Here is a 23,973-nt window from a genome sequence, read left to right as displayed (position 1 = left end):
TTTCTTCCCCCTCTCTCTTTTCTTCCCTCTCTTTTCTTTCCTCTCTTTTCTTCCTTCTCTCTTTTCTTCCCTCTCTTTTCTTTCCTCTCTCTATTTTCTTCCTTCTTTTCTTCCTTCTCTCTATTTTCTTCCCTCTTTTTTCTTTCCTCTCTCTATTTTCTTCCCTCTCTTTTCTTCATTCTCTCTTTTCTTCCCGCTCTTTTCTTTCCTCTCTCTCTTTTCTTCCCTCTCTCTCTCTCTCTTTTCTTCCCTCTCTCTCTTTTCTTCCCTCTCTTTTCTTTCCTCTCTCTCTTTTCTTCCCTCTCTCTCTCTCTCTTTTCTTCCCTATCTCTTTTCTTCCCTCTTTTCTTTCCTCTCTCTTTTCTTCATTCTCTCTCTTTTCTTCCCTATCTCTTTTCTTCCCTCTTTTCTTTCCTATCTTTTTTCTTCCCTCTCTCTCTCTTTTCTTCCCTCTCTCTCTCTTTTCTTTCCTCTCTCTTTTCTTCATTCTCTCTCTTTTCTTCCCTATCTCTTTTCTTCCCTCTTTTCTTTCCTCTCTCTTTTCTTCCCTCTCTTTTCTTTAATCTTTCTCTCCTTTTCTCTTCATCTGTTCTTCCATCTCTCTCTCTTTTATTCTCTCTTTCTCGCGTTTGTTCTCTTTCTTTCGCTCGACACACTTTTGTTCTCACTTTTTCTCTCTCTCTTCCCACACTCGCTTTTTCTATATCGCTCTTTCTTTCTCACTCATTCTCTTTCTGTCTCTTTCTCTTTATCGTTCTCCCTTATTTCCCCACTGCACCCCCTCCCTGTGTCTACTCGAGTCTCGAGCCCCTAACGTCACACATGTCTCTACAAGTCTACAAGTAATACCTATTGTTGTGCCACCCCCCCCTCCTTTTTTTCCCCCTCTTTCTCTCCTACTAGTCTTCTTTTGTTCTTAGTGACCTCTGGTCGATTCAGAAGTGCTGGACATCACTACTGTTTCATATGAATCCTAGGTCATTAGGACAGCATTTGTCCGAAAATTAAGGGGACACGATGCCCCGGGCGCTTTCGTCAGGGGAGGCGCCACACGCAGCTTATATTTCTATATGATGTTCGTGGAAAATCGGAGGTGTGGGAGGCGCTATTAAAGTCTTTCCCCGGGTTCACGTTTTGCTCACTACGCCTCTGGTGGTAAAAAAAAAAAAACTTAGAGGGGGAAAGGGAAGTACCCCAAGCCCACTGTACCTAGACTTATCTGTCTGTAAACCTTTTAGACTTCATGCAAATAATTACCACCCGATCACGCAACACACGAGGCTGTTTCCCCGTCTTACAGAATTAAGTGTCTGATTTCGGTCTGCTGACCTCTTACTATATATGTGTGTGTGTGTGTGTGTGTGTGTCATTAGTGTCTCGTTGACATGACCTAGTGGTCAAAGATTTGTTCTAGACACTACAATGGATAGACATGTTTGGCTAAATGCCTTAAATAGTTCTGGGCTTTCATACTGGGACAAGATTACTGCTAGACTGTGGAACGATTTCAAATAATCAACGGTTCTCAACTCTTTAAACGGATTTTGAAGCTCTTTTTTTCAAGCGACTATGAAAACTATCTTATTGTCTACGTACACGAAGATAAACAGAATCTCATGTACATGAATCAAAATCTTATGAACTCAGTGTACGAAGATGTCTGTCAGATGCAATCTTCAATCTAAACAAAAGACCATTATATTCTAGGTATGAGCAAGCTTTGTCAGTTTTAGAAGCAAGCATCTGTTAGGAGTTTATTTGAGCTTTTTATGTGTGTGTTGCCTCCGGCCATTCCCTTGGTTTCATAGATGGAGACTCGCGAACATTTACGGATACGTCACTTAAGAGACTCATGTCTGTATCTTTAAACGCTCTGTGTCGTTATCTCTTTGGAGCCAATTTTCATTGCGCACATTTCCAAAAGCAAATTACTTGGGAAGTAATGCAATCAGAACACCTTAGCAGGAGCTATATAATATTTATACTGGGTTTGATATACATAAAACAGTACTAAAAGTACAGACTTCGAGTGTTTGTCTGCAATCAAGTAACACAGGCTGCTCTAGCAGGATACTTACACACCTCAAGTCACGACAATCCAGTAGTTTCTGGAAGAACACAGGGGCAAATTAAAGAATCACAAGTACTAATTTGGGGGTTCATGTGTTTATTGTGATTCAGTTCAATACTATCTCAGTGAATTAATTAAACTAATTTTTATTATGTCTTTATGCTTCAAGCTTTGTGGCTGATTATTTATTTCACGATTCCCATTAATAGCATATATTATTCATTTTTAAAAAGTCACAGCCCAATTCAGTTCGCAATCATTAATCCTCGGCTATCCCCTGGATATCTTGTAACTCTATTGTAAGTCTTTAACTCTCAATGCATTAACTCTCGACTATTCAAGCGTCACCAGAGTTTAAATATCATGTCTGTAGGAACTGCAATATCTTAACTTAGATTCAATATGGGATAGCGCTAAAATAATATTAATAGCTGGTATGTCAGTCAAAATGTATTTGAAACTGTTGGAAAGAGGTCACAGGTCATTGTGCTAGAATTATACAATCTCCTCGTATAATATTAGCACGACTAATCACAACTAATCACGTAGAATGCTATTCGTACGAGGAAAGATTTGTACAATTGCTATATATAGCCAAGTACAAGTGCATGATTTCAAACCTACAGCGAATCACTAAACCCCCAAGTGACACTGATTGATCTGTATCTCAATGATTCTAAGAAGAAGAAAGAACAACTATTTTAATAGTCCAGGGCGGACCGCACCTTTCGGTTCTGCTCGCTATTCTAGTGCATTCAACTAACACTCACACATCGAGCTCGGGCGTTGGTATTTAGATTTCTTTATTTAGGCTCCATGTAACCTTCAAGAAATGCATTTTTTTTTTTGCTATGTACTTTTGGCTGACATATAACATTGGTTGGATCTGTTTCAAAGAATTGCTCTATCTTTAATCTAGTGCACTCTTCTAACACAGGTGAGGCCGCCTCCATCCCCTTGAAAGTCTTGCCTACGCCTTTGAGTACATTTTCTGTTAGGCTGGAATAGAATCTGCAGTGGGTAATAAGAAGAGATTAGAAACAGGATTAATACGACGAATGGACTCCACAATTACTTGCTAACTACTACCTCATTGTCGTCAGCGCTCGCAAAGACCTTCCTTCATGGAACGGTACCAGGAAAAAGCAAAAGAGGCAGACAGAGAAAGCGATGGGAAGTCAGCATAAAATAATGGACACGCCAATCATTGAAAGAGATTCTATCCAAGTCAAAGACAGAGAGGAATGGAGAAAGACGGTCAAAGGATCTTGTGTGGTGCACCAATGGTCCGAAACATTATGGGATACGATAAGTGACGGTGGTGGTGGTCTTTAGAAAAATCTCCGGACGCCCCGTCTGTCTCTAGATTTAGCTCTAAGTTATCAAATGCGTCGTTAAACATTATTGACGAACTCAACATTTTGTAACCCCCCCCCTCGCTTTCTTTCCACTCTATCTCGATCCCTTTCTCTCTCTCTCCATCTCTCTTCCTCTCTCTCTCTCTCTCGCACCCTCTCCCCTCTCTATTTCCTTCTCACTGTCTCCCCCTCTCTCTATTCTTACATAAACATACATCACCCCCCCCCCTTTTCACACATTTATCGGAGTAGTACCGACATTTAACTCTCCCCTGTCTATCATTCTCTCTTTCTCTCTCTCTCTCTCTCTGTCTTTTCTATTTATTTCTGTACCTCTCTATCTATATACTCCCAAAGAACACCCTAACGATCCCATTACAGATATTGAATCTACTCGCCTAGTTCTCGCCTCTAGACTTTTGTCACTAAGAAAATATTGAAGCAACAGTCGTGTCATAATTCCCTACCCCTCCCCCCTCCAACACACAACCTGTATCATTCTTCTCCTCATTATGGGCGAGTGTACACGTATAATTAAGCACTCAGACGAGGGGGAGCCAGGTCGATGGCGTCACGTGACGTCTGATATTCTCTTCTTCAAGACATTGATTCATTTTACCCTCTCAATGTCTGACATTTAGATACGGGAGAGAGAGAGAGAGAGAGAGAAAGAAAGACTTCAAAGAGAGTGAGAGAAAAAGAGAAAGAAAGTGAAAATGAGAAAGCAAGAGTGAGACAGTGAGAAAGAAATAGAGTGAGAGAGAGAGAGAGAGAGTCTGTCACCGAGTTCTAGGTGTGTCTCACTCCACCCTCCCCTTTTCTCCTCCTCTCTACATCCCCCCACCTCACAAACTGACCTCTTACAACCATTTATTACTCTCACTATTTTTTTTTAACGTTTGGCAATTTTGTGAGGACCATAATCTGTCTTCAATTAGCCAGAAAATCTGCTCCATCTGATTATTATTCTGTGATAATTTCATTCAGTGGGTAATCTCTGTAGAATTAAAAAACTAGGACCATAATCAATTAGAAACAGTGTTCCCAGCACTGTAGGATGTCCATTCAGTACTAATCTATACAGAGATCTAATTACAATTAACAAGCTGCTATAAACATATATGACAAAAAGTGGCGTTGCAAAGGGGGGGGGGTAAGGACTGCACCCTTTGATGCCAATTCAAGAGACGCCTCTGACTACAAACAAAAGTATTCTCTTTCATGTTTGTCAAAAATGTTTTGTTTTTGTTCTAGTACCTCTAGCTGACTCTAAGACAATCATTTTTTGTTTCATTTTTTATACATCGAAAATATCCCCAAATCTCTTTCACTCTTCCCAAGATTCAGGTAAGTCCCGCGGTTCGAATCCTCTCTGTCAGGCATCATCAGTGGTGCCAATGTATGACCATAACTTTGCGAGTGTGGTGTGTTGATGGCCCTTCTAGCCTAGGTTGGATTAGGTTCCAGTGCTTAAACCCCTCATACGTTGCCGAAGCTTCAAAGTTTGGGTTTTTAACATACCACCAATCTCCATCATACAGCGTTTGTTTGTACCTTTAATATTTCAGTTGTACACGACATCTCTTTTTGTCGTATTCTTCACGACATCTATAATGCATACGAGCGGCAAGGGTTCAAAGTTACCCATCGATTTCCGTTACCTGTCTTGAATGGCTATTGATACCCTGAAACCGATCCCTCTTGAGACCACCGGGTGCATCCATTGTCCTAACAGCACAGAAAGTCTATTTACCTCAACATCTTGGGCGATACTTATCAATATTGAAGTGCGGTGCCAACCTTAGCGGAAGTGGGATCAATAACGTTGCCTTCAAGGAAAGAGAGACATTTTGGATTGTCCTAGTTTACCCACCGGTTACGCTCGGTATATATATATATATATATATATGTGTAATATAAGCTTAAAGACCTACAAAATCGAATCTTCGAATATATTTCATGTTCAGTATGTGAGTTACATGACATATGATGTCATGTCAGTGTAAAATGTGACATCGGACGTTATTATTGCCGTAATACGGCCTGACAAAAGGCTAATAAAAACTATGACATGATTTCATTACATTACTGACTAGTTAATGGTAGCATTGTTTTAAAAAAAGTACACTACTAACTTGCCTCATTCGGACTAGCTCACGATGGAAGGGTGATGGCGTTTTTTTTTTCAAGGGACACAATTTCTATGCCTTTGCACTGGCGTTCAAGGAAACAAAAAATCTGGCGACTTTTAGGCAGCGTCCAGTACACCGTGCTCACACCCTGCCTAGCTTTCGACGCCGCTGATCCCAGCTTGTATTAGCACTTGCTATTCCTTTGGAGACATCACCAGCTGTATGGGCAGCATCGTTCCGACCATTGCTAATGCCCTCGCATTCATCTCATTTCTTTATGATGGTTCCTAGCCGCTTCGCAACTGATGAAGGATATAGATCGATATTTGAAAATATATTGATCAAGTGAAAATGACATTTTTATTAATGTTTAAACATTTTTTTTTAAAGTTACAGACGTCTTTCATCTTCGAAAATGAGCTTTTTATACTGTCTGTAACAATTTTATATTAAAACTTTTCTTGGACAAAGCATTTTAGTATTGCTCCGCCAACGGGATTCTACCCGTCTTGTACACTTCGAAACGGTCTAATTCTTCACATTGTTCTGTAGATGTCTTTTTTCGTAATCAGAAACAAGCCCGCCACAAGATGTACATAGCCTCCATACACCTAAACTATCTCAGTATCGACGTTTTGCGCTTTCTTCTTCATCTGACTTGAGCTCTGTTCACCTGGTTGATGTTCATAGAAAAGTTTTATTCAATTTTATTTCAAAAATAAGTTTGTACAAGTTTATTCCAAAGTCTACATAAATAATTTGACTACATGCACAGATTGTGCTAGCTGATCGGTGCTAGAAACCAACTACATAATATATATAAATACATAATTAATTATGATATGAAATGAATGTTGTTTCGGTGTGTGTATTTGTCATTTTCGAGTGTGATAAATATAGAATAAAGGTTTCTCACAGTGGATACAAAAATGGTGTGTGTTTGCTTACCTTTATGGGATTGTGCAGACGTTCCTCATTGTAAATTGTTCTATTTACTCTGAAAGATTATGTCATAAGAAAGATCATCTACTGATGCATAAATATCAATAACTAAAGTTTATTTTGTTCTCTTACTCCCCAGGCTGATCAACTTACAGAAGAACAAATAGCTGGTAAGAAGTTTTCTCTCTCTTTGCTGTTAATGGAGATGCAGATATCTTGCTTTATGACCTGGATATGCTTTAAAAGCTTATTTCATGTCACTCTGTTTGTTACACATTTGGGACACGTTGCTTCTCCCAAGTCCAATTCTCGGATCAAGGTTTTAACTTTGCACAATTATTCCTTGTCCCTAACAAAACGAATTAATAAAAAAAAATTTACAGATTAGTGAATTAAATAGAGGTAATTAATAAATTTTGTTTGATATGGTACAAGGAAAAAAACTCTTACAGTGCTGAGAAATATAGCAGTAAATGATCAGTTTTTCCCATTAGATAAACCATTCTAAAAGCATTTTAAAAATTTTGCTTGCTTTTCTTGTATTGTATCAATACATGTAACATGCATCTCATACTAAATTACTCATGGTAGATACACACGCAGTTCAGTATAAGACTAGATCTACATCTGTTTGGGTTCTTAATACGGGTGGACATGAGAATTAATCCTTACAGTGTTAATAGTTGTTTCTGTAACGTTTCATAGAATTGGCTGTTTTTTTTTCTTAATGCTTTTGTCTGTTCAAACCAAGTCCTTTTAAAAAAAAATATTTTTCTTTCTTTAATTATAATCGCATAGTATACACGAAGAGAGACATTCGCTGTTATAGTTTTTGTTTTATATTTGGTGTTCTGTTGCATTAGCCATTTCAATATTATACATCGTAGCCTAATTAACATCCAGGAGTTTTATTTTGTGAATATTTATAAAATTGTGTTAAGTTTTGACCTACATCCAGAGTGTGTCCGTGTTTGTTTTGTCTCTGCTACTGTGTAATATTGTTCACTGCTTATGTCTGAGGCTTGCATTCGTTCGGTGTGTATGCCGGCGTTCAGTTCAACATTTAATTAAACCAAAACAAAAAAAACAAGAGGCTTTTTAAAAAGTAAAATGGCACAATATTCAAGGGATTTAATAATTCACAAACTATAAACCATATTGGTATTAGCATATCTAGTTATTAGACTTATCTTTCGTTTGAATCTATCCCATAATAACAATGGAAAGTTTCGAGAACATATTTATATAAATATATTATGCTGGTCTCACAGCTTGGATGTGTTGAATTAAAAATGTTTAAATGTTGTTTTTACACCTAATCCTTTTGTAGTATTACAATTAAGTGCACCTTCTCTTTCCCAGCATCATGTTCGTAAGCTTCTCTACACGCCGATTATAATCTAATCGGTGCTAACATTTATTGCTTGGGATATTTGATACTGTTTCCGTGTACTAACTAAGATCACGTGATCATTATGCCATCTTATTTCTTATGGTGTTTTTTTTTTTTTACTTCGTCAGGAGAAACATAAGAGCCTCAAGGTACAAAATCAATACCAGCCTCGTTCTAACATATTCAATCAGTAACGGTATTGTTACAGCCAACTTCCAGATAACTACGTAACCCAGCTTATCTCGCTCCGTCCAAGCTTACACAAAATTATTATTCATTAAAGTAATCTCTAAGCCAACTTTCACCATCACCTGTATCTTAGTATTTTGGACTGTTGGGGTACCACACATGATCTGTCGACCATGTCAGGCCCGTCCATTCGTTGATGTTGTCTTACCATCGCGTTTGTCTGACTCTCTCTGACTTTGGTCTGACTCTCTCTGACTTTGGTCTGACTCTCTCTGACTTTGGTCTGACTGACTTTGGTCTGACTCTCTCTCTCTGACTTTGGTCTGACTCTCTCTGACTTTGGTGTGACTCTCTCTGACTTTGGTCTGACTCTTTCTGACTTTGGTCTGACTCTCTCTGACTTTGGTCTGACTCTCTCTCTGACTTTGGTCTGACTCTCTCTGACTTTGGTCTGACTCTCTCTCTCTGACTTTGGTCTGACTCTCTCTCTGACTTTCGTCTGACTCTCTCTCTGACTTTCGTCTGACTCTTTCTGACTTTGGTCTGACTCTCTCTCTGACTTTGGTCTGACTCTCTCTGACTTTCGTCTGACTCTCTCTCTGACTTTGGTCTGACTCTCTCTCTGACTTTGGTCTGACTCTCTCTCTGACTTTGGTGTGACTCTCTCTCTGACTTTGGTCTGACTCTCTCTCTGACTTTGGTCTGACTCTCTCTGACTTTGGTCTGTCTGACTCTCTCTGACTTTGGTCTGACTCTCTCTCTGACTTTGGTCTGACTCTCTCTCTGACTTTCGTCTGACTCTCTCTCTGACTATGGTCTGACTCTCTCTCTGACTTTGGTCTGACTCTCTCTGACTTTGGTCTGACTCTCTCTGACTTTGGTCTGACTCTCTCTCTGACTTTGGTCTGACTCTCTCTCTGACTTTGGTCTGACTCTCTGACTTTTGTCTGACTCTCTCTGACTTTGGTCTGACTCTCTGACTTTGGTCTGACTCTCTCTCTCTCTGACTTTGGTCTGACTTTCTCTCTCTGACTTTGGTCTGACTCTCTCTGACTTTGGTCTGACTCTCTCTCTCTGATATTGGTCTGACTCTCTCTCTGACTTTGGTCTGACTCTCTCTCTGACTTTGGTCTGACTCTCTCTGACTTTGGTCTGACTCTTTCTCTGACTTTGGTCTGACTCTTTCTGACTTTGGTCTGACTCTCTCTGACTTTGGTCTGACTCTCTCTGACTTTGGTCTGACTCTCTCTCTCTGACTTTGGTATGACTCTCTCTCTGACTTTTGTCTGACTCTCTCTGACTTTGGTCTGACTCTTTCTGACTTTGGTCTGACTCTCTCTCTGACTTTGGTCTGACTCTCTCTGACTTTCGTCTGACTCTTTCTGACTTTGGTCTGACTCTCTCTCTGACTTTGGTCTGACTCTCTCTCTGACTTTGGTGTGACTCTCTCTCTGACTTTGGTCGGACTCTCTCTGACTTTGGTCTGACTCTCTCTCTGACTTTGGTCTGACTCTCTCTCTGACTTTGGTCTGACTCTCTCTGACTTTGGTCTGACTCTCTCTCTGACTTTGGTCTGACTCTCTCTCTGACTTTGGTCTGACTCTCTCTCTGACTTTGGTCTGACTCTCTCTGACTTTGGTCTGACTCTCTCTCTGACTTTGGTCTGACTCTCTCTCTGACTTTGGTCTGACTCTCTCTCTGACTTTCGTCTGACTCTTTCTGACGTTGGTCTGAATCTCTCTCTGACTTTGGTCTGACTCTCTCTGACTTTCGTCTGACTCTCTCTCTGACTTTGGTCTGACTCTCTCTCTGACTTTGGTCTGACTCTCTCTCTGACTTTGGTGTGACTCTCTCTGACTTTGGTCTGACTCTCTCTGACTTTGGTCTGACTCTCTCTGACTTTGGTCTGACTCTCTCTCTCTGACTTTGGTCTGACTCTCTCTCTGACTTTTGTCTGACTCTCTCTGACTTTGGTCTGACTCTTTCTGACTTTGGTCTGACTCTCTCTCTCTCTGACTTTGGTCTGACTCTCTCTCTGACTTTGGTCTGACTCTCTCTCTGACTTTGGTCTGACTCTCTGACTTTGGTCTGACTCTCTCTCTGACTTTGGTCTGACTCTCTCTGACTTTGGTTTGACTCTCTCTCTCTCTGACTTTGGTCTGACTCTCTCTCTCTTACTTTGGTCTGACTCTCTGACTTTGGTCTGACTCTTTCTCTGACTTTGGTCTGACTCTTTCTCTGACTTTGGTCTGACTCTGTCTGACTTTGGTCTGACTCTCTCTCTGACTTTGGTCTGACTCTCTCTCTCTCTGACTTTGGTCTGACTCTCTGACTTTGGTCTGACTCTTTCTCTGACTTTGGTCTGACTCTTTCTCTGACTTTGGTCTGACTCTGTCTGACTTTGGTCTGACTCTCTCTCTGACTTTGGTCTGACTCTCTCTCTGACGTTGGTCTGACTCTCTGACTTTGGTCTGACTCTGTCTGACTTTGATCTGACTCTCTCTCTCTGACTTTGGTCTGACTCTCTCTCTGACTTTGGTCTGACTCTCTGACTTTGGTCTGACTCTTTCTCTGACTTTGGTCTGACTCTTTCTCTGACTTTGGTCTGACTCTCTCTGACTTTTGTCTGACTCTCTCTGACTTTAGTCTGACTCTCCTACTTTTGTCTTACTCTCCTACCTTTCCATGCAGAAAGTTCCTAGCGAGCCCTAAGGATCTCACGATATAGAATCTATGTCTGTACAAAAGGTTCCTAGCGAGTCCTAAGGATCTCACAATATAGAATCTATGTCCGTACAATGGTACAATCGGTCTATGTGTACATTTCTATTTATATTTGCTAGGACTTTATACAAATGTTTCTTCGTTGCTATTGCTAACAGGATATGGATAAAGACAAAATGGCTTAGTGAAATTTAAGTTTGTAATTAATATGTGCTAATTTTTTTTTCTTTCTCTTCTCTTTTTTTCTCTCTCTTCTCTTTTTTTTTTTTCTCTCTCTTTCTTTTTTTTTCTCTTCTCCTTATTAGTCAAGAATGAAATTGGTTACTTTTCCAGATATAAGCACACGTTTGCTCCCCTTGTAAGATATGTTTGCACTTTATTGGAATCAAAAGGACGATGAATATGCCTTTGTTTGGGGAATGCTTTCATGCCCTGTCAATCAATCAACTCCAGTTCTATGTTCTTGTCTCAATATTGATATACTTTGACCTCACTAAACTATATATTTGATATACAAATTGGCTGTTACGAGTACTAAGGTTTGGGCGCTTGAATGTATGGTGACGAAGAAAAAAAAATAGATAGTCTCCCCTGAATCTATTTATAGACATCATCGGGTCAAACAGTTCGCCTCCATGTAGACATGCTGGCAATGTTATGACAGTACGCCTCACTGGACCTTCGTCCACCATCTGTCCATCTCTTGCCGTGCGCTCATTCCTCTAGCCAACTTAAATGGAGATGGATGGATCACATGCAAGCCTCTTTCTGAACAAATAATCACGTGGGAGCTCTCCTCACGAGAGAACCACGTGACGTGATCACACGCCAGCTTCAAATATCTTTTAAGGCGCTCGATCCATCTTCCTTAATTGTTTGATGTGGGATCTTTTTTTTTCATTCAGTCTGTATCATAACAATTACATCACGAATTCAGTAGAGCGCTGCCTGGTCATGTGGTTTACTCTTCGGACTGTCGATATGATGGTCCCGAGTTTGAGGCCTACCCGCTTCGAAACCAAACTTGAACTGAAAGATCTAGGCCTCACATTTGAATCAAAACAAAACTTGAACTCAAAGATCTAGGCCCCACGTTTGATTCGAAAAAAAAAAAATCTTGGCAAAGAAATCAAACACAAATCACGTTGGATTAATCATTAAACTCTCTATGTTTCCAACACCTGTCTGTGCCTGACATCGGCTGTTATATGTATGTATATAAACTATTATAAACCAAGACACGCAATAACAAACTATACAGGAAGGCAATAATGGGCCCTACATTGGCACTGCACCTCACCATTCAAAATCCGTTGTCTTACACACAGACTTTATATACATGTAATCTACTTATTGAAAGAGAGATAGCGAGAGAGAGAGGGAGAGAGAGAGGGGTGTACTTGTTTCACTTCATACAGACATTCACATAATGTAGCTGGAATACATACAATAAAATGTATACTGTTACCGAACTACTTAAAAACGAACGCACACTGTTTCACTGACATCTATATCAGCGTTCTTCTGTCAACTTCTCGTCTTGCTTTAAGTTTTCTATAGGTCTACAATCCACCCTTTGTTCACTACGCGCTGTGTGTGTGTTTCCCATGATCTAGTACACACACAACTTTCCCACGTGTGTAAGCCTAAATCTATTTATATACATACATTCTTATTTCATCTCTTCAATTGTAAATAAAGAAATCAACACACTTCCAGCTGTTCATTGATTTTTTTGGGTGGAATCGTATTACTTGCTGGCTAATCGATAGTTTGTATCTTACTTCCCATCGGCGTCACCTTGTCGGAATGTGATACCCATCTGTGGCACGCCACTGCCGTATCTGCATTTTTACGGTCTGTACCTCTACCCTTTAGTTAATAAATATAATATTCATACAGGGTGACGTCAGTTCTAAAACAATCTTGAAAAAATATATAAGAAATAAATAACAAAATGCAATAATAGAAATACACACATTACTATAAAAGTCGACACAGGGCATGGGGTAAAATGTCACACATTCAAAAATCACCATATCTTGCTATGTCTAAAAGAAATAGCATATTTAGTCAAGATTTTGTTTTTGAAGTAGTTTCCTTGACTGGTCGTCGTGAAAGAATGATATATCTGTGGAGGTTCTGAAAAGTTTTGGACCTAACAAGGAAAGCTGTAGGTTTTTCTTCAAAATAATGTTTATTTTTTTCTATCTAATATTTGTAAACTATCTGTTCACTTCTCCCAGCAATGCACCCACCTCTAACCTTTCTAAATAGTAACTAAACTAATTGTTGCGCTCGGAGGACAGATATTTTCTGTATGTTGATGCTAGCATAACCTTTGTAAACAGCATTCTTTTAAGGAGAAAGTCGCTTAAGACTATTTAGGCAGCATCCATAAAAAAGAATCAATGAAACAAATAACTATTAATAAACAAATATTAATATTAAAATTTGTTTCAAAATGCTTACTCTTCATTTGGGGCAAACTTGCCCCACAGCAATTTTCAGAACATTTATTCCAATAACATTTATTGGAAAACAGGTTCAATGTGTAACTAATACATGAAACAGTGTAATGTTGTACAATCATTTCAACAGTAAAAGTGTTTTACAACAAAATTACGCAAAAATAAAATTCCACTTTCCTAACACTAACAGTCAAAACAATGAAGCCCTGATAAGTTCAAAATGTGAAAATGTATCGACTTCATTTTATAACTATTTGAATATGCTTCCGTAAACATCTCAAATTTAGTTTCGCATTTTTGATAACGAATCAAATTAGACCGATATGGTGTTTGTGACAACTTGCCCCTATCACATTTCGCCCCACCTTCCCAGAAGCCCACATCTACTCATCACTAATTTTCCCACTTGCAGTGGGCGAAATATATACGAAAATTTCACTACTTACCCTAAGTTGACGACAACTAAAGTATTTTTATGATCAAAACCGCAGCGGTTAAATTTACTAAAAGAGCTGTTTTGCAAAATCAACCCAAGTTTTTTTGTTTTTTTTAAAGCCCATATATTGAAAAGTACAAAATTAGACTTCAGTTTTTAAGCACTTTACTTTTTAATTAGACTTCAGTTTTTGAGCACTAACTTTTTTTGCATAATTTCGTTTGCTATTAATAAGACTTGATTAGCTAAGTCGTTAGAGTGTTAGACATAATCTGAGAGTCAGGGGTTCTAGTCCCTAATCGCTCAATAACTTTTTATTATTATTATTGTTTGAAGGCATCAATGAGAACAAAAAATGCGAGGGGGTTTCTTAGCAAAATAAACAATGTCTAGATCTAGCCTGGGAACAAATCAACGGGCTTAGCCGGTGGGTAATGCTGTTAGAGTTATACTTTTTTCATTTCGACTTTAGAGGAATATTAAAATGGGAGACAACCTTATTAATAGTCTGTAGCCATTAAACCCATGGAGTTATTCCTCCTTCTATTTGTTCTATTTTATTTATTTTTAAATTATTATTTAATTCGCCAATTAAAACTTTGTTTTTGATTATACATAACTGTTTACATTATGTTTCAATAAATATATTTACCTTTTGAAAATATGTATTGAAATAAATGTTTGGAATATCATTCAAATGTCTAACACCTAGTGTGTGGATACTACTTTAATATTTTAAATTATATACTCTACCTAATTGATCATATGTGTATACTCTAAAAATCTACACTCAACAGAGTTTAAAGAAGCCTTTAGTTTATTCGACAAAGATGGTGACGGCACTATCACTACCAAAGAACTGGGAACAGTCATGAGGTCACTAGGTCAGAATCCAACAGAAGCAGAGTTACAAGACATGATCAATGAAGTAGACGCTGATGGTAGGCTCATTTATTTCATAAGGTATTCATTAATATCGATTAGCACATTCATTGCCAAATATGACAGCAAAAGATGGTTCCTAATTTGTTTGTAAGAAACATTTAAAGCTCAATATTTGTAAAACCTATAGAAATATTTGAAATGAAGTCATCTTGAAAGAAGGGGCAAGGTCATCATGGTGGCTGAGTGGTTAAGCACTCGGCTTCCGAACCTGCGGTCCTGGCTTTGTATCTCGGTGAAGACTAAGATTTTCAATTTTGGAACTTTTAGGGCGCTCCTGAGTCCACCAAACTCTAATGGGTACCTGAAAGTTAAAGTAGTTGGTTGTTGTTCTGGCCACATGACATCATGCTTGTTAACCGTTGGCCAAAGAAACAGATGACCTTAACATCATCTTTCCTATTAATCCCATGGTCTGAAAGGGGAACTTAACTTTACTATTTTGAAAGATGAATTTTGTACTTTGAATATATATATATAAAAAGTTAGCACTTGAACAGATTTGAGTACACAAGACATTAATTTTAAATCTATTAATAACTGTGCTGTTCCTTAGTCTTTGTTTAAGATCTACAACTTAACAGCTTGCTGGACTAACAAGACCTTTGAACCCATCTTGGCTATTTATTAATCATCTGAAGCAAAAAAAACATTGTTATAGGGTTTATTGAAACTTAGCCTTGCATTGTTTTATGAACATTAGGTATTGAATTTTATATTGAAACCATATTCTAATGAAATTTGTTTTGCTAAATGTTCTGCACTAGGTTCTTTCCGCACAATTTAAATGGTGCTGTCAATTATAATCAACTTTTATTCACTTCTACATGTTTGTCATGACAGGAAATGGAACAATAGACTTCCCAGAATTCTTGACAATGATGGCCAGAAAAATGAAAGATACAGATTCAGAAGAGGAAATAAGAGAAGCCTTCAGGTTTTTATTTTTAAACTTATTTTTTCTAAATTCTTTTTTTTTACAATTCATCTATTATTATTCTAAATCTTCTTTTTCAAAAAGCAAATTACCAACATGTCATTTAAATATTATGTTTTTGTTATAAATTAATTTTTCTATTGACATAGAAATTTTTAATAAATGTATAAAATTGATCAAGGACACTAAACAGTAAGTTTACATAATTGTAGTTCTTTAAAAAAACAGATCTATCATGCTAAGATGCACATAATATAAAAGATAAACTGTCAGGATCTCAATAAAATAAAAATAAATATTTTGGGCCTTTATCACCAAACTATGATTCACAGTGTCCTAAGTCAGAGGAAACAGTGGAACATATCTGATTTGAGTGTTCCCAAACTCTATGTGGTTAGGGAGAAATATGTCTGCAGAGTTTCTTGACATGTATTGTCACTTTGAGGCAGCATGCTGGGGCACTACCAAAAGAGTTGTCTTTCTTTTCCTGAAGTGAAGTGCGATAATTACAAAGGATGGTTGCATGGTCGTGGGGTAGCCTATGCATTCTGGACATTCAGGTTCAAATCCTGCCGACTGCTATCCCCCACGTTCCTGTGGGAGGTTTGGGCTAGAATATAACTGTAAGGATGCAAGTTCTTGTTAACTGTTGATGATTCAAGGGCAAGTGTACGTTGTAGCAGTTTCAATATAGATTTAGTATACAAACACTTTACAACAGAACTCCATCTCTATTCTCTGTACAACTTCTACAAACTTTTTACTATTCGTTCTACAAGCTCTCACTTCTCACGACAAGTTCTAGCTCTACTTTCACTCTCCAAATTCAACTAACTCTTTCTACAAACTTTCTAATTAACAAACATTAACAAAAATCAGGTCCTAAATATCTTTTTTTCTCCACCTGTACTTTTTCACATGTATCTGTTCAAACACGCATTGTAGACACTTTTATTGCCTAATGTCTCACACTGGCGTCTCACAGTCACCCACCCATCGTATCAACAAACGTCTTTCTCTCATTTGGACATTGACACATGGGCTCTCTTCGTCTCTCCAGTCTTCACGGTAATAATCTTCAGTTCTGAAGGAACATCCGAAACATGTAGAACAAAAAACCAACCAAGACTAATTATTATAAAACTACAATATCTAATTTTAAATAAGCCAATAGTGGATCTTAAATATGATGCATAAAGTTTTCTTTTAATGACTGTGTCACTGTGCCTTAAATAAAATAATTTTTTTTTATTTTTTTCTTGTTCCAAAGGGTGTTTGATAAAGATGGCAATGGTTTCATCTCAGCTGCTGAGTTGCGACATGTTATGACAAATTTAGGTGAAAAACTCACAGATGAGGAGGTGGATGAAATGATCAGGGAAGCTGATGTTGATGGGGATGGCCAAGTAAATTATGAAGGTCAGTGATTCCTTTCTCTACCTCTGCATGGATTTGTTTCATGTAGATTTTTTTTTCAAATCGTGAGTTGAGTTTTTAATATTAAACTTGTAAAAGTGAAGTTCCCCTTTCAGACCTTGTGGTCATAGGGCAGATGATGTAAAGGTCATCTGTTTCTGTGGTCTATGGTTAACAAGGGTGTCATGCAGCCAGCACAATAACCAACCGCTTTTACTTTTCCCTGACTAGTGTCAGGTACCCATTAGAGTTTAGTGGTCCAAAAGATCCCGAAATTAAAAATCTCAAACCTGTTCCACTGGTAAGCAATAATTTGCTGTTACAACATTCCGACCCCACTCCGTGATAGGCTCAGTGAATGAATGATAAACTGGGAAACCTTTTTAAATGCACATTACATGACTTACAATAGCATCTTGTGAATTAATAATAAGCATAGTCTTTTGTTTATTTCCAATAACATCTTCCTTACGATATTTCTCAACCTAGTAATCACTTTCAACACTGCTCTGGGTAGTTGCTTCAATGTATAGAATTAAACTTATTACCCTTAAGCTCAAATGAACTTTTAGCTCACTTGAACTTTCAGCCAACAAGACATTTCTATTGCTGACCTATTCAGAACATGCGGAGCAGGTTTGAAAAATGGAAACAATGATAGATTTAAACCGAATTGGCAATTTTTTTTCTCAATTAATTACGATAATAGATTTATAGATATGATTAGAAATATTAAGAGATTCAAACACTAATGTTTAACAAAAGCAGACTATACAATTCCTATACATCAATTTATTAGGAAATATCTTATATAGAATTTTATATTTTTCAAATGTGAAATCATTAAGTAGTATCAAGTTTCAAAAATCTCAAAAATTAAGTTAAACAAAAATGGATGAGGTAATGATTTTTTTCGGACACAAAGTTTAGTCCACAATGCTTCTAAGTAAATTTAATACAAACACTTATCCAGTCATAAAGTTATGATGACAAGAATTTCAACATATATATGGGGGCAAAGTTATGACATGTCCAGATCATTCTGTCAGACAAAAGAAGTTGACATTTACTTATCAGTTTGTCCAGTTGATCTTATCTAATCTTATCTTATCTTATAAAATACAGACGTTATGTCAAAAAAGAAGATGATTACCTCCTACGCCTCATGCATCTAGTCATACATGTTAATCAATGTCTGCATGGCACCTCTGAGATTTTTTTTTTGTTTTCTTAAAAGTTTTGGTGCTTCTTTAGAAATAAATATATCATATCATAATCTGAAACTGCTACAGAACAGGGGATGGTAAGTGGTAGTGTTTCTTACTTACTCTGGACTTTCCAAAGGGCATATGCATGCAAAACGACCAGATAGCCATCAAAACAAGATTACAAAAGTTGACAAATATTTTATTTCAAAATTTATATTATGTCATAAATTTTTGAAATATCATAATTTTTCCATTTATTGAGATGTCGTAATTTTAACTTTGCAATTCTGACTACAGGTTTTTAATTGAACTTAGGTTTCTTTTTCAAGAGGTTTTAGCTAACATTTTTTTTCAAGGACACTACCAATTTTTTTTAAAAGGGGGATTACCAAAATATTTCTTTCAAGGGACATTACCAAACAAAAATATTTTTTTTCAAGAGGGATTCCCGAAATATTCTTTAAGAAATGTTAACTCTCAAAACAATGACTATTGTATAATAAAATGGCACGTATAGTACAATTCAGTTAATTGGGCCACCGGTTAATTGGGCCAGTGGTTTATTAGGAGTAAATCTCAAAGTACCAAAACAAATTAATTCTATGTACAGTTTAGTCCAGTAAATGGTTGCAGCCTGTGTGGTCTGATCAACTCAATTTGCTTGTATATTTATATAGTTGAAGAAATACATTATTGTTAATTATTGTTGTACAAATCTTATTTTCTTTCACAGAGTTTGTGTCTATGATGTTATCAAAGTAACTCAAGTCCACTCAAGCTTCTTAGATGTGTTCTTTTGATAATTTTATTGAACTGACCAATGTGATTTATCATTCCAGCTATTTTGTTTATAAGACTCATACATCTAGATCTTATTTTATTTAGCCTGCATTTGAAAGCGTCCGTCTGCTGAGTTTGAATCATTCTTATTTTATTATTTGTTTCATTCCCACATCAAATAGTCATACATTTTTTTATAACAATTTTATTTTCTCATCCTATTTTTTAAATTATAAAATAACCTCCTTAAATTTGATTGGCTAAAAATGTTATGTTGAATGACACCGTTATAATAATAAAACAAGACTGATGTCTACAACATTAATAAAGTTATTGTTCTCAATTACAAGTTTCTGTGGTGTGTGCTTGGTTCTTGCAGTAGTCTTAGTAGTCTGATGTAGTATTAATAAAATAGACATAACCCAGAGAGGTTGAAATACACCTATGGGGCCAATGTTCAGAATACAATAATGTCACTTCCTGAAATAAGAAGGTTTATGTAACACTAATTAAACTCAGTCACTCTGTATATATCAGAAAGTTTTTGAAAGACAATTCAATGTATATATGTTATAAATAATGGAGTCATTACATTCGATACCCTATGGCAGGGGTTGTCAACCTGTGGGTCATGACCTTTTTGGGGGTCGATTGACAATTTGCCAGGGGTCGCCTACGGCCATCAAAAAATGAATTGTTTTTGTCCATTCTTCTATTGCTGTGTGTGTATGTGGAAGGGGGGGGGTCACGGCAGAGTGGGAGGTTGTAAAAAGGGGATGCCAAGCCTAAAAGGTTGAGAACCGATGCCCTAAGGACTTTTATTGTAATAAGTAATAATCTCATGACACTCAATACTTATGAGTTTTCTTAAAAATGGCAAAACCAATTTTCTAACTATCAAGTTTGAATCTTGACTTGAGCTGGGTTGTGTTTGCTGAGGGTCTTAAAGCAGCTCAGAAACCTCTGTAAAATTTTTTAAAAGAGAAGAAAGCTTTATAGGGAGAAAGCACTATATCATAGAGCACGTAGGTGAAGGTGAGGTCACATCATAATACAAGCCGATAGATAGCTGACCTGAAAGCCATGGTCACATCATAATATAAGCTGATAGATAGCTGACCTGAAAGCTATGGTCACATCATAATACAAGCCGATAGATAGCTGACCTGAAAGCCATGGTCACATCATAGTACAAGCCGATAGATAGCTGACCTGAAAGCCATGGTCACATCATAATATAAGCCGATAGATAGCTGAGCTGAAAGCCATGGTCACATCATAATACAAGCTGATAGATAGCTGACCTGAAAGCCATGGTCACATCATAGTACAACCCGATAGATAGCTGAGCTGAAAGCCATGGTCACATCATAATACAAGCCAATAGATAGTTGACCTGAAAGCCGTGATCACATCATAATACAAACCGATAGAAAATTGACCTGAAAGCCATGGTCACATCAAAATACAAGCTGATAGATAGCTGACCTGAAAGCCATGGTCATTTGATGTAGAGTTTTACTACCTTCCCCACATATCCATAAAAGATATTTGAATCATAGATATTTGAATCATAGAGATTGAATCATAGAGATTGAATCATAGAGATTTGAATCATAGAGATTTGAATCATAGAGATTGAATCATAGAGATTGAATCATAGAGATTTGAATCATAGAGATTTGAATCATAGAGATTGAATCATAGATAATTGAATCATAGAGATTTGAATCATAGAGATTTGAATCATAGAGATTGAATCATAGAGATTTGAATCATAGAGATTGAATCATAGAGATTGAATCATAGCATACTGCTACAGCATGAAAGAAAAATTTAATTGTAAAAAGTAATCATTAGCTAGTTTTCTTTGGCTTCTAGAACCCAGGGACAATAATTTACATTCCACTTTGGTTTCTAGAACCCAGGGACAATAATTTACATTCCACTTTGGCTTCTAGAACCCAGGGACAATAATTTACATTCCACTTTGGCTTCTAGAACCCAGGGACAATAATTTACATTCCACTTTGGTTTCTAGAACCCAGGGACAATAATTTACATTCCACTATGGTTTCTACACCACTGCCATGACCTAAAGTCAGAAGGAGTGCTGCCTAATCATGTGGTATGTGCTCTGGACTGTTAGAGAGCTCTGCTTGCCAACATCCCTCACTATCCTGCTGGAGGATTGGGCTAGGACGTAATATTCTTCAATTCTGAGGGAACATCTGAAAGATTTAGATTTTAAGTCAGAACAAAGAAAGGGATGTTTACCTGTTTCTTTAGGACAAAGAGGCCATCATGTATCCAGCACAATGACCAACAGCCTTTACTTATTCCACCTAATCAAGAGAATTTGCTCAATGATTTAATGAAGTTTTCTGTGGGGAATATTTAAAGTCTGGAAAGCAATTTAATTTGTGTGTGTGTGTGTATAAAATATTATTTTTCGCGTATATATCTCTAATGGGGGTGCTTGGCTTTCGAACCCAGGATTCTGGGTTCGAATCTCGGTGAAGACTGGAATTTTGGATTTTTTAGGACGCCCCTGAGTCCACCCAACTCTAATGGGTACCTGACTTTAGTTGGGGAAAGTGAAGTTGATTTGTCGTTGTGCTGATCTTTTATTTTAATTTAACATACAACTAGGAACAGTGAAATCACTTATTGGATACAATTATTATATAAACCTATCAAGTTACTATTTGTTTATTTTCCAAACAGACAACTAGAATGAAGCTTGATGATAGAGCTAGAGTATTATTAGTCTCATTCACTATGATATACTGTCTCTGTAATGATCCTGATTTAGTCATATATATCATGCTGGGTCTCTTTTTTTTTCAATATCCCGAGTCCAAGGCCTAAGACCTTAACAAATAGTCAATCCGATTCACTGATAGTCCGAAGACTATATATATATATATATATATACGTAGGCCTATTTCTCTTCTTCTGTCTTAATGTATTAGTAGGCACACAAATAAAAACACTGCTAAAAACACAGCTTCATATAACTTTATTGACTATTAACTCTATCAATCCGTCACTGTAACAAGTAGCCTAGAAGACTGTACAATATCTGGTAGTTTATACTTCACTGTACTTTGGTAGTATATCACTGTACTTCGTTGCACTTAAACTCTTCTCAACTTGCATCGAGCCGTATTCCACTCTACTCTGTGGTTCCGAGTGGTTCTCAACTCTACCGAATCAGAGCCGTACACGTCTTACATCGACTGTATCGACTGTAACGGCTCAAGCCCACTGTAGTTCGCTGTATAGACTTGAACGACTCTAGTCCACACCGGTTAACTCTACCTTAGTTAACTTGCATCGAGTCGTACACATCTCTATTCTACTGCTCGTACAGTAGACAGCAGTAACGACGACTTTACCGACGACTGACTTTTCACATTAACTCTCTGGTTCATATAGAGCCCCTAATCGTTTCTCCAATGTCGCTGAAACACTGCTAGTACCTTCTGGAACATCACTTGAGGACACGTCACATCCTGTCTTTGTTTATAAACGTAGATCGGCACCTTCGATATGGTCACGGAGGTCACGCGTAGATTCCAGAGAACACTCGCTGCTGTGTCATCTAGCCGGGGTCACACGTAGTGACCTTTACCTGTCACTGTTCATTTGTAACAAAATATATAAATTTAGACCCCAATAGAAAGAAAATTATATGGAGAGCTTGCTCCCTGATTTGGAAACCACTGCGCAGTTCATCTAATGTATTGAACGCTCCAACATAAAAATGAGAACAAAGAAGAAGAAAGAAGACAAGGTCGTTAAATTTTAGAGTATTTTTTAAAGACTCAATCATTGATCTGAATGGCTTCTAATTTATTACCCACTATCATTTGCTTTATAAGAAATGCATGATTGTCTTATCAATGTTCTGTAGATTAGAAAATTTTGACAATGAAACGATTAGCTTTTCTGAATGGTCCCAAACTAATGTAAATAATAATAATAATAATAAGGTTTGTCTTCGAGTCCGAAGATTAGTGAGGAATGCAGTATTTCCCGTGGCTGCGCAGCCCCAGTACTTTTTCTAAACATTACATGCACTTAACAAGTAACAACATATAAATAGGCCTGCTGGAGTTCTAAATATAATCTCACTTGTTTATCATTTAGCTATAATCAGTGTGGACATGTTTGAAGATCAAATGACGTTCTATTTAAAAGATTGCTACAAAGATATTGTCTTTAACTTGACTGAAAGGAATAAGTACAAATGAAACGCATGGGAGGTAATCCAACCTGAAATTATCATTTCCAATACATTCTCAGAATTTTTATTTGAAACCTATAAAATGGAAAGGAAAGGGAAGTAACTCGTACGCCTTACAAAATGTTGTTATTACGTTGTTGTTCCCCCTACACCAGTATTATGCATTGTTGTGTTTACAAGTGCAGTCTTCGTTCTTTCTGTTAAAATAATCACTATAGACCTTGAAGCTCTTCCTTCATTGTCAACATGAGCACAAACTTATTTCTTAGGAACACGAAGATAGCTGTGAAGTTAGGCATAGAGCTGCTTCATTTTTTTTGGCTCTTTTATTTTCCCCTGTCCGCTATTTTATTTGTCACGTGACCAGAGCAACAATGGCAGCGCAAAGTCATAGACTAATTCTTTCTAATCCTAGAAATAGATGTCGTATTCCTTAAGGGATTCTTAGGGGGCATTTTTCTACCGTGAAAACACCTTCTGTTAAACATCTTCCAGTAAATGTTGTTTTTTTTTATACAGGACAATCGTAGGTCATTCTTTGCTCTGGCATGACTGTCCATCCTGCGACATATGTAGAATCTCAAGTAGCCCTAACTTTAATTTGGACTAATTTAAGAATTCGTGTTCTTTTTTTTTTTTTTTTTTTGGTCTTAGCAGACGTGACCAATCATAACAGACAGACACACACACACAAAATAAGCATTGACATTTTAAACCAATGA

At 37.3% G+C, this 23,973-nt stretch overlaps 1 protein-coding gene across 1 annotated transcript in view; it reads left to right on the top strand.

Moving 5' to 3' along the window:
• Positions 1–19,351, top strand: part of LOC106071926 (calmodulin-like) — a 36,031-nt gene extending 16,680 nt beyond the window's left edge. The window contains exons 2-6 of the mRNA XM_056023254.1: positions 6,643–6,673; positions 14,514–14,657; positions 15,502–15,595; positions 16,866–17,014; positions 18,953–19,351. Of these exons, the coding sequence (XP_055879229.1) occupies positions 6,643–6,673; positions 14,514–14,657; positions 15,502–15,595; positions 16,866–17,014; positions 18,953–18,981 (447 nt within the window). The 3' untranslated portion in view covers positions 18,982–19,351. The remainder of the gene's footprint in view (positions 1–6,642; positions 6,674–14,513; positions 14,658–15,501; positions 15,596–16,865; positions 17,015–18,952) is intronic.
• The last annotated feature ends 4,622 nt before the right edge of the window (positions 19,352–23,973 follow it).

This window comes from Biomphalaria glabrata, chromosome 3 (genome assembly GCF_947242115.1).
Source record: "Biomphalaria glabrata chromosome 3, xgBioGlab47.1, whole genome shotgun sequence".
NCBI classification, from domain to species: Eukaryota; Metazoa; Mollusca; class Gastropoda; family Planorbidae; genus Biomphalaria; species Biomphalaria glabrata.
The sequence above is the reverse complement of the archived record's forward strand: the minus strand, read 5'-3'. Positions and strand labels throughout refer to the sequence as shown.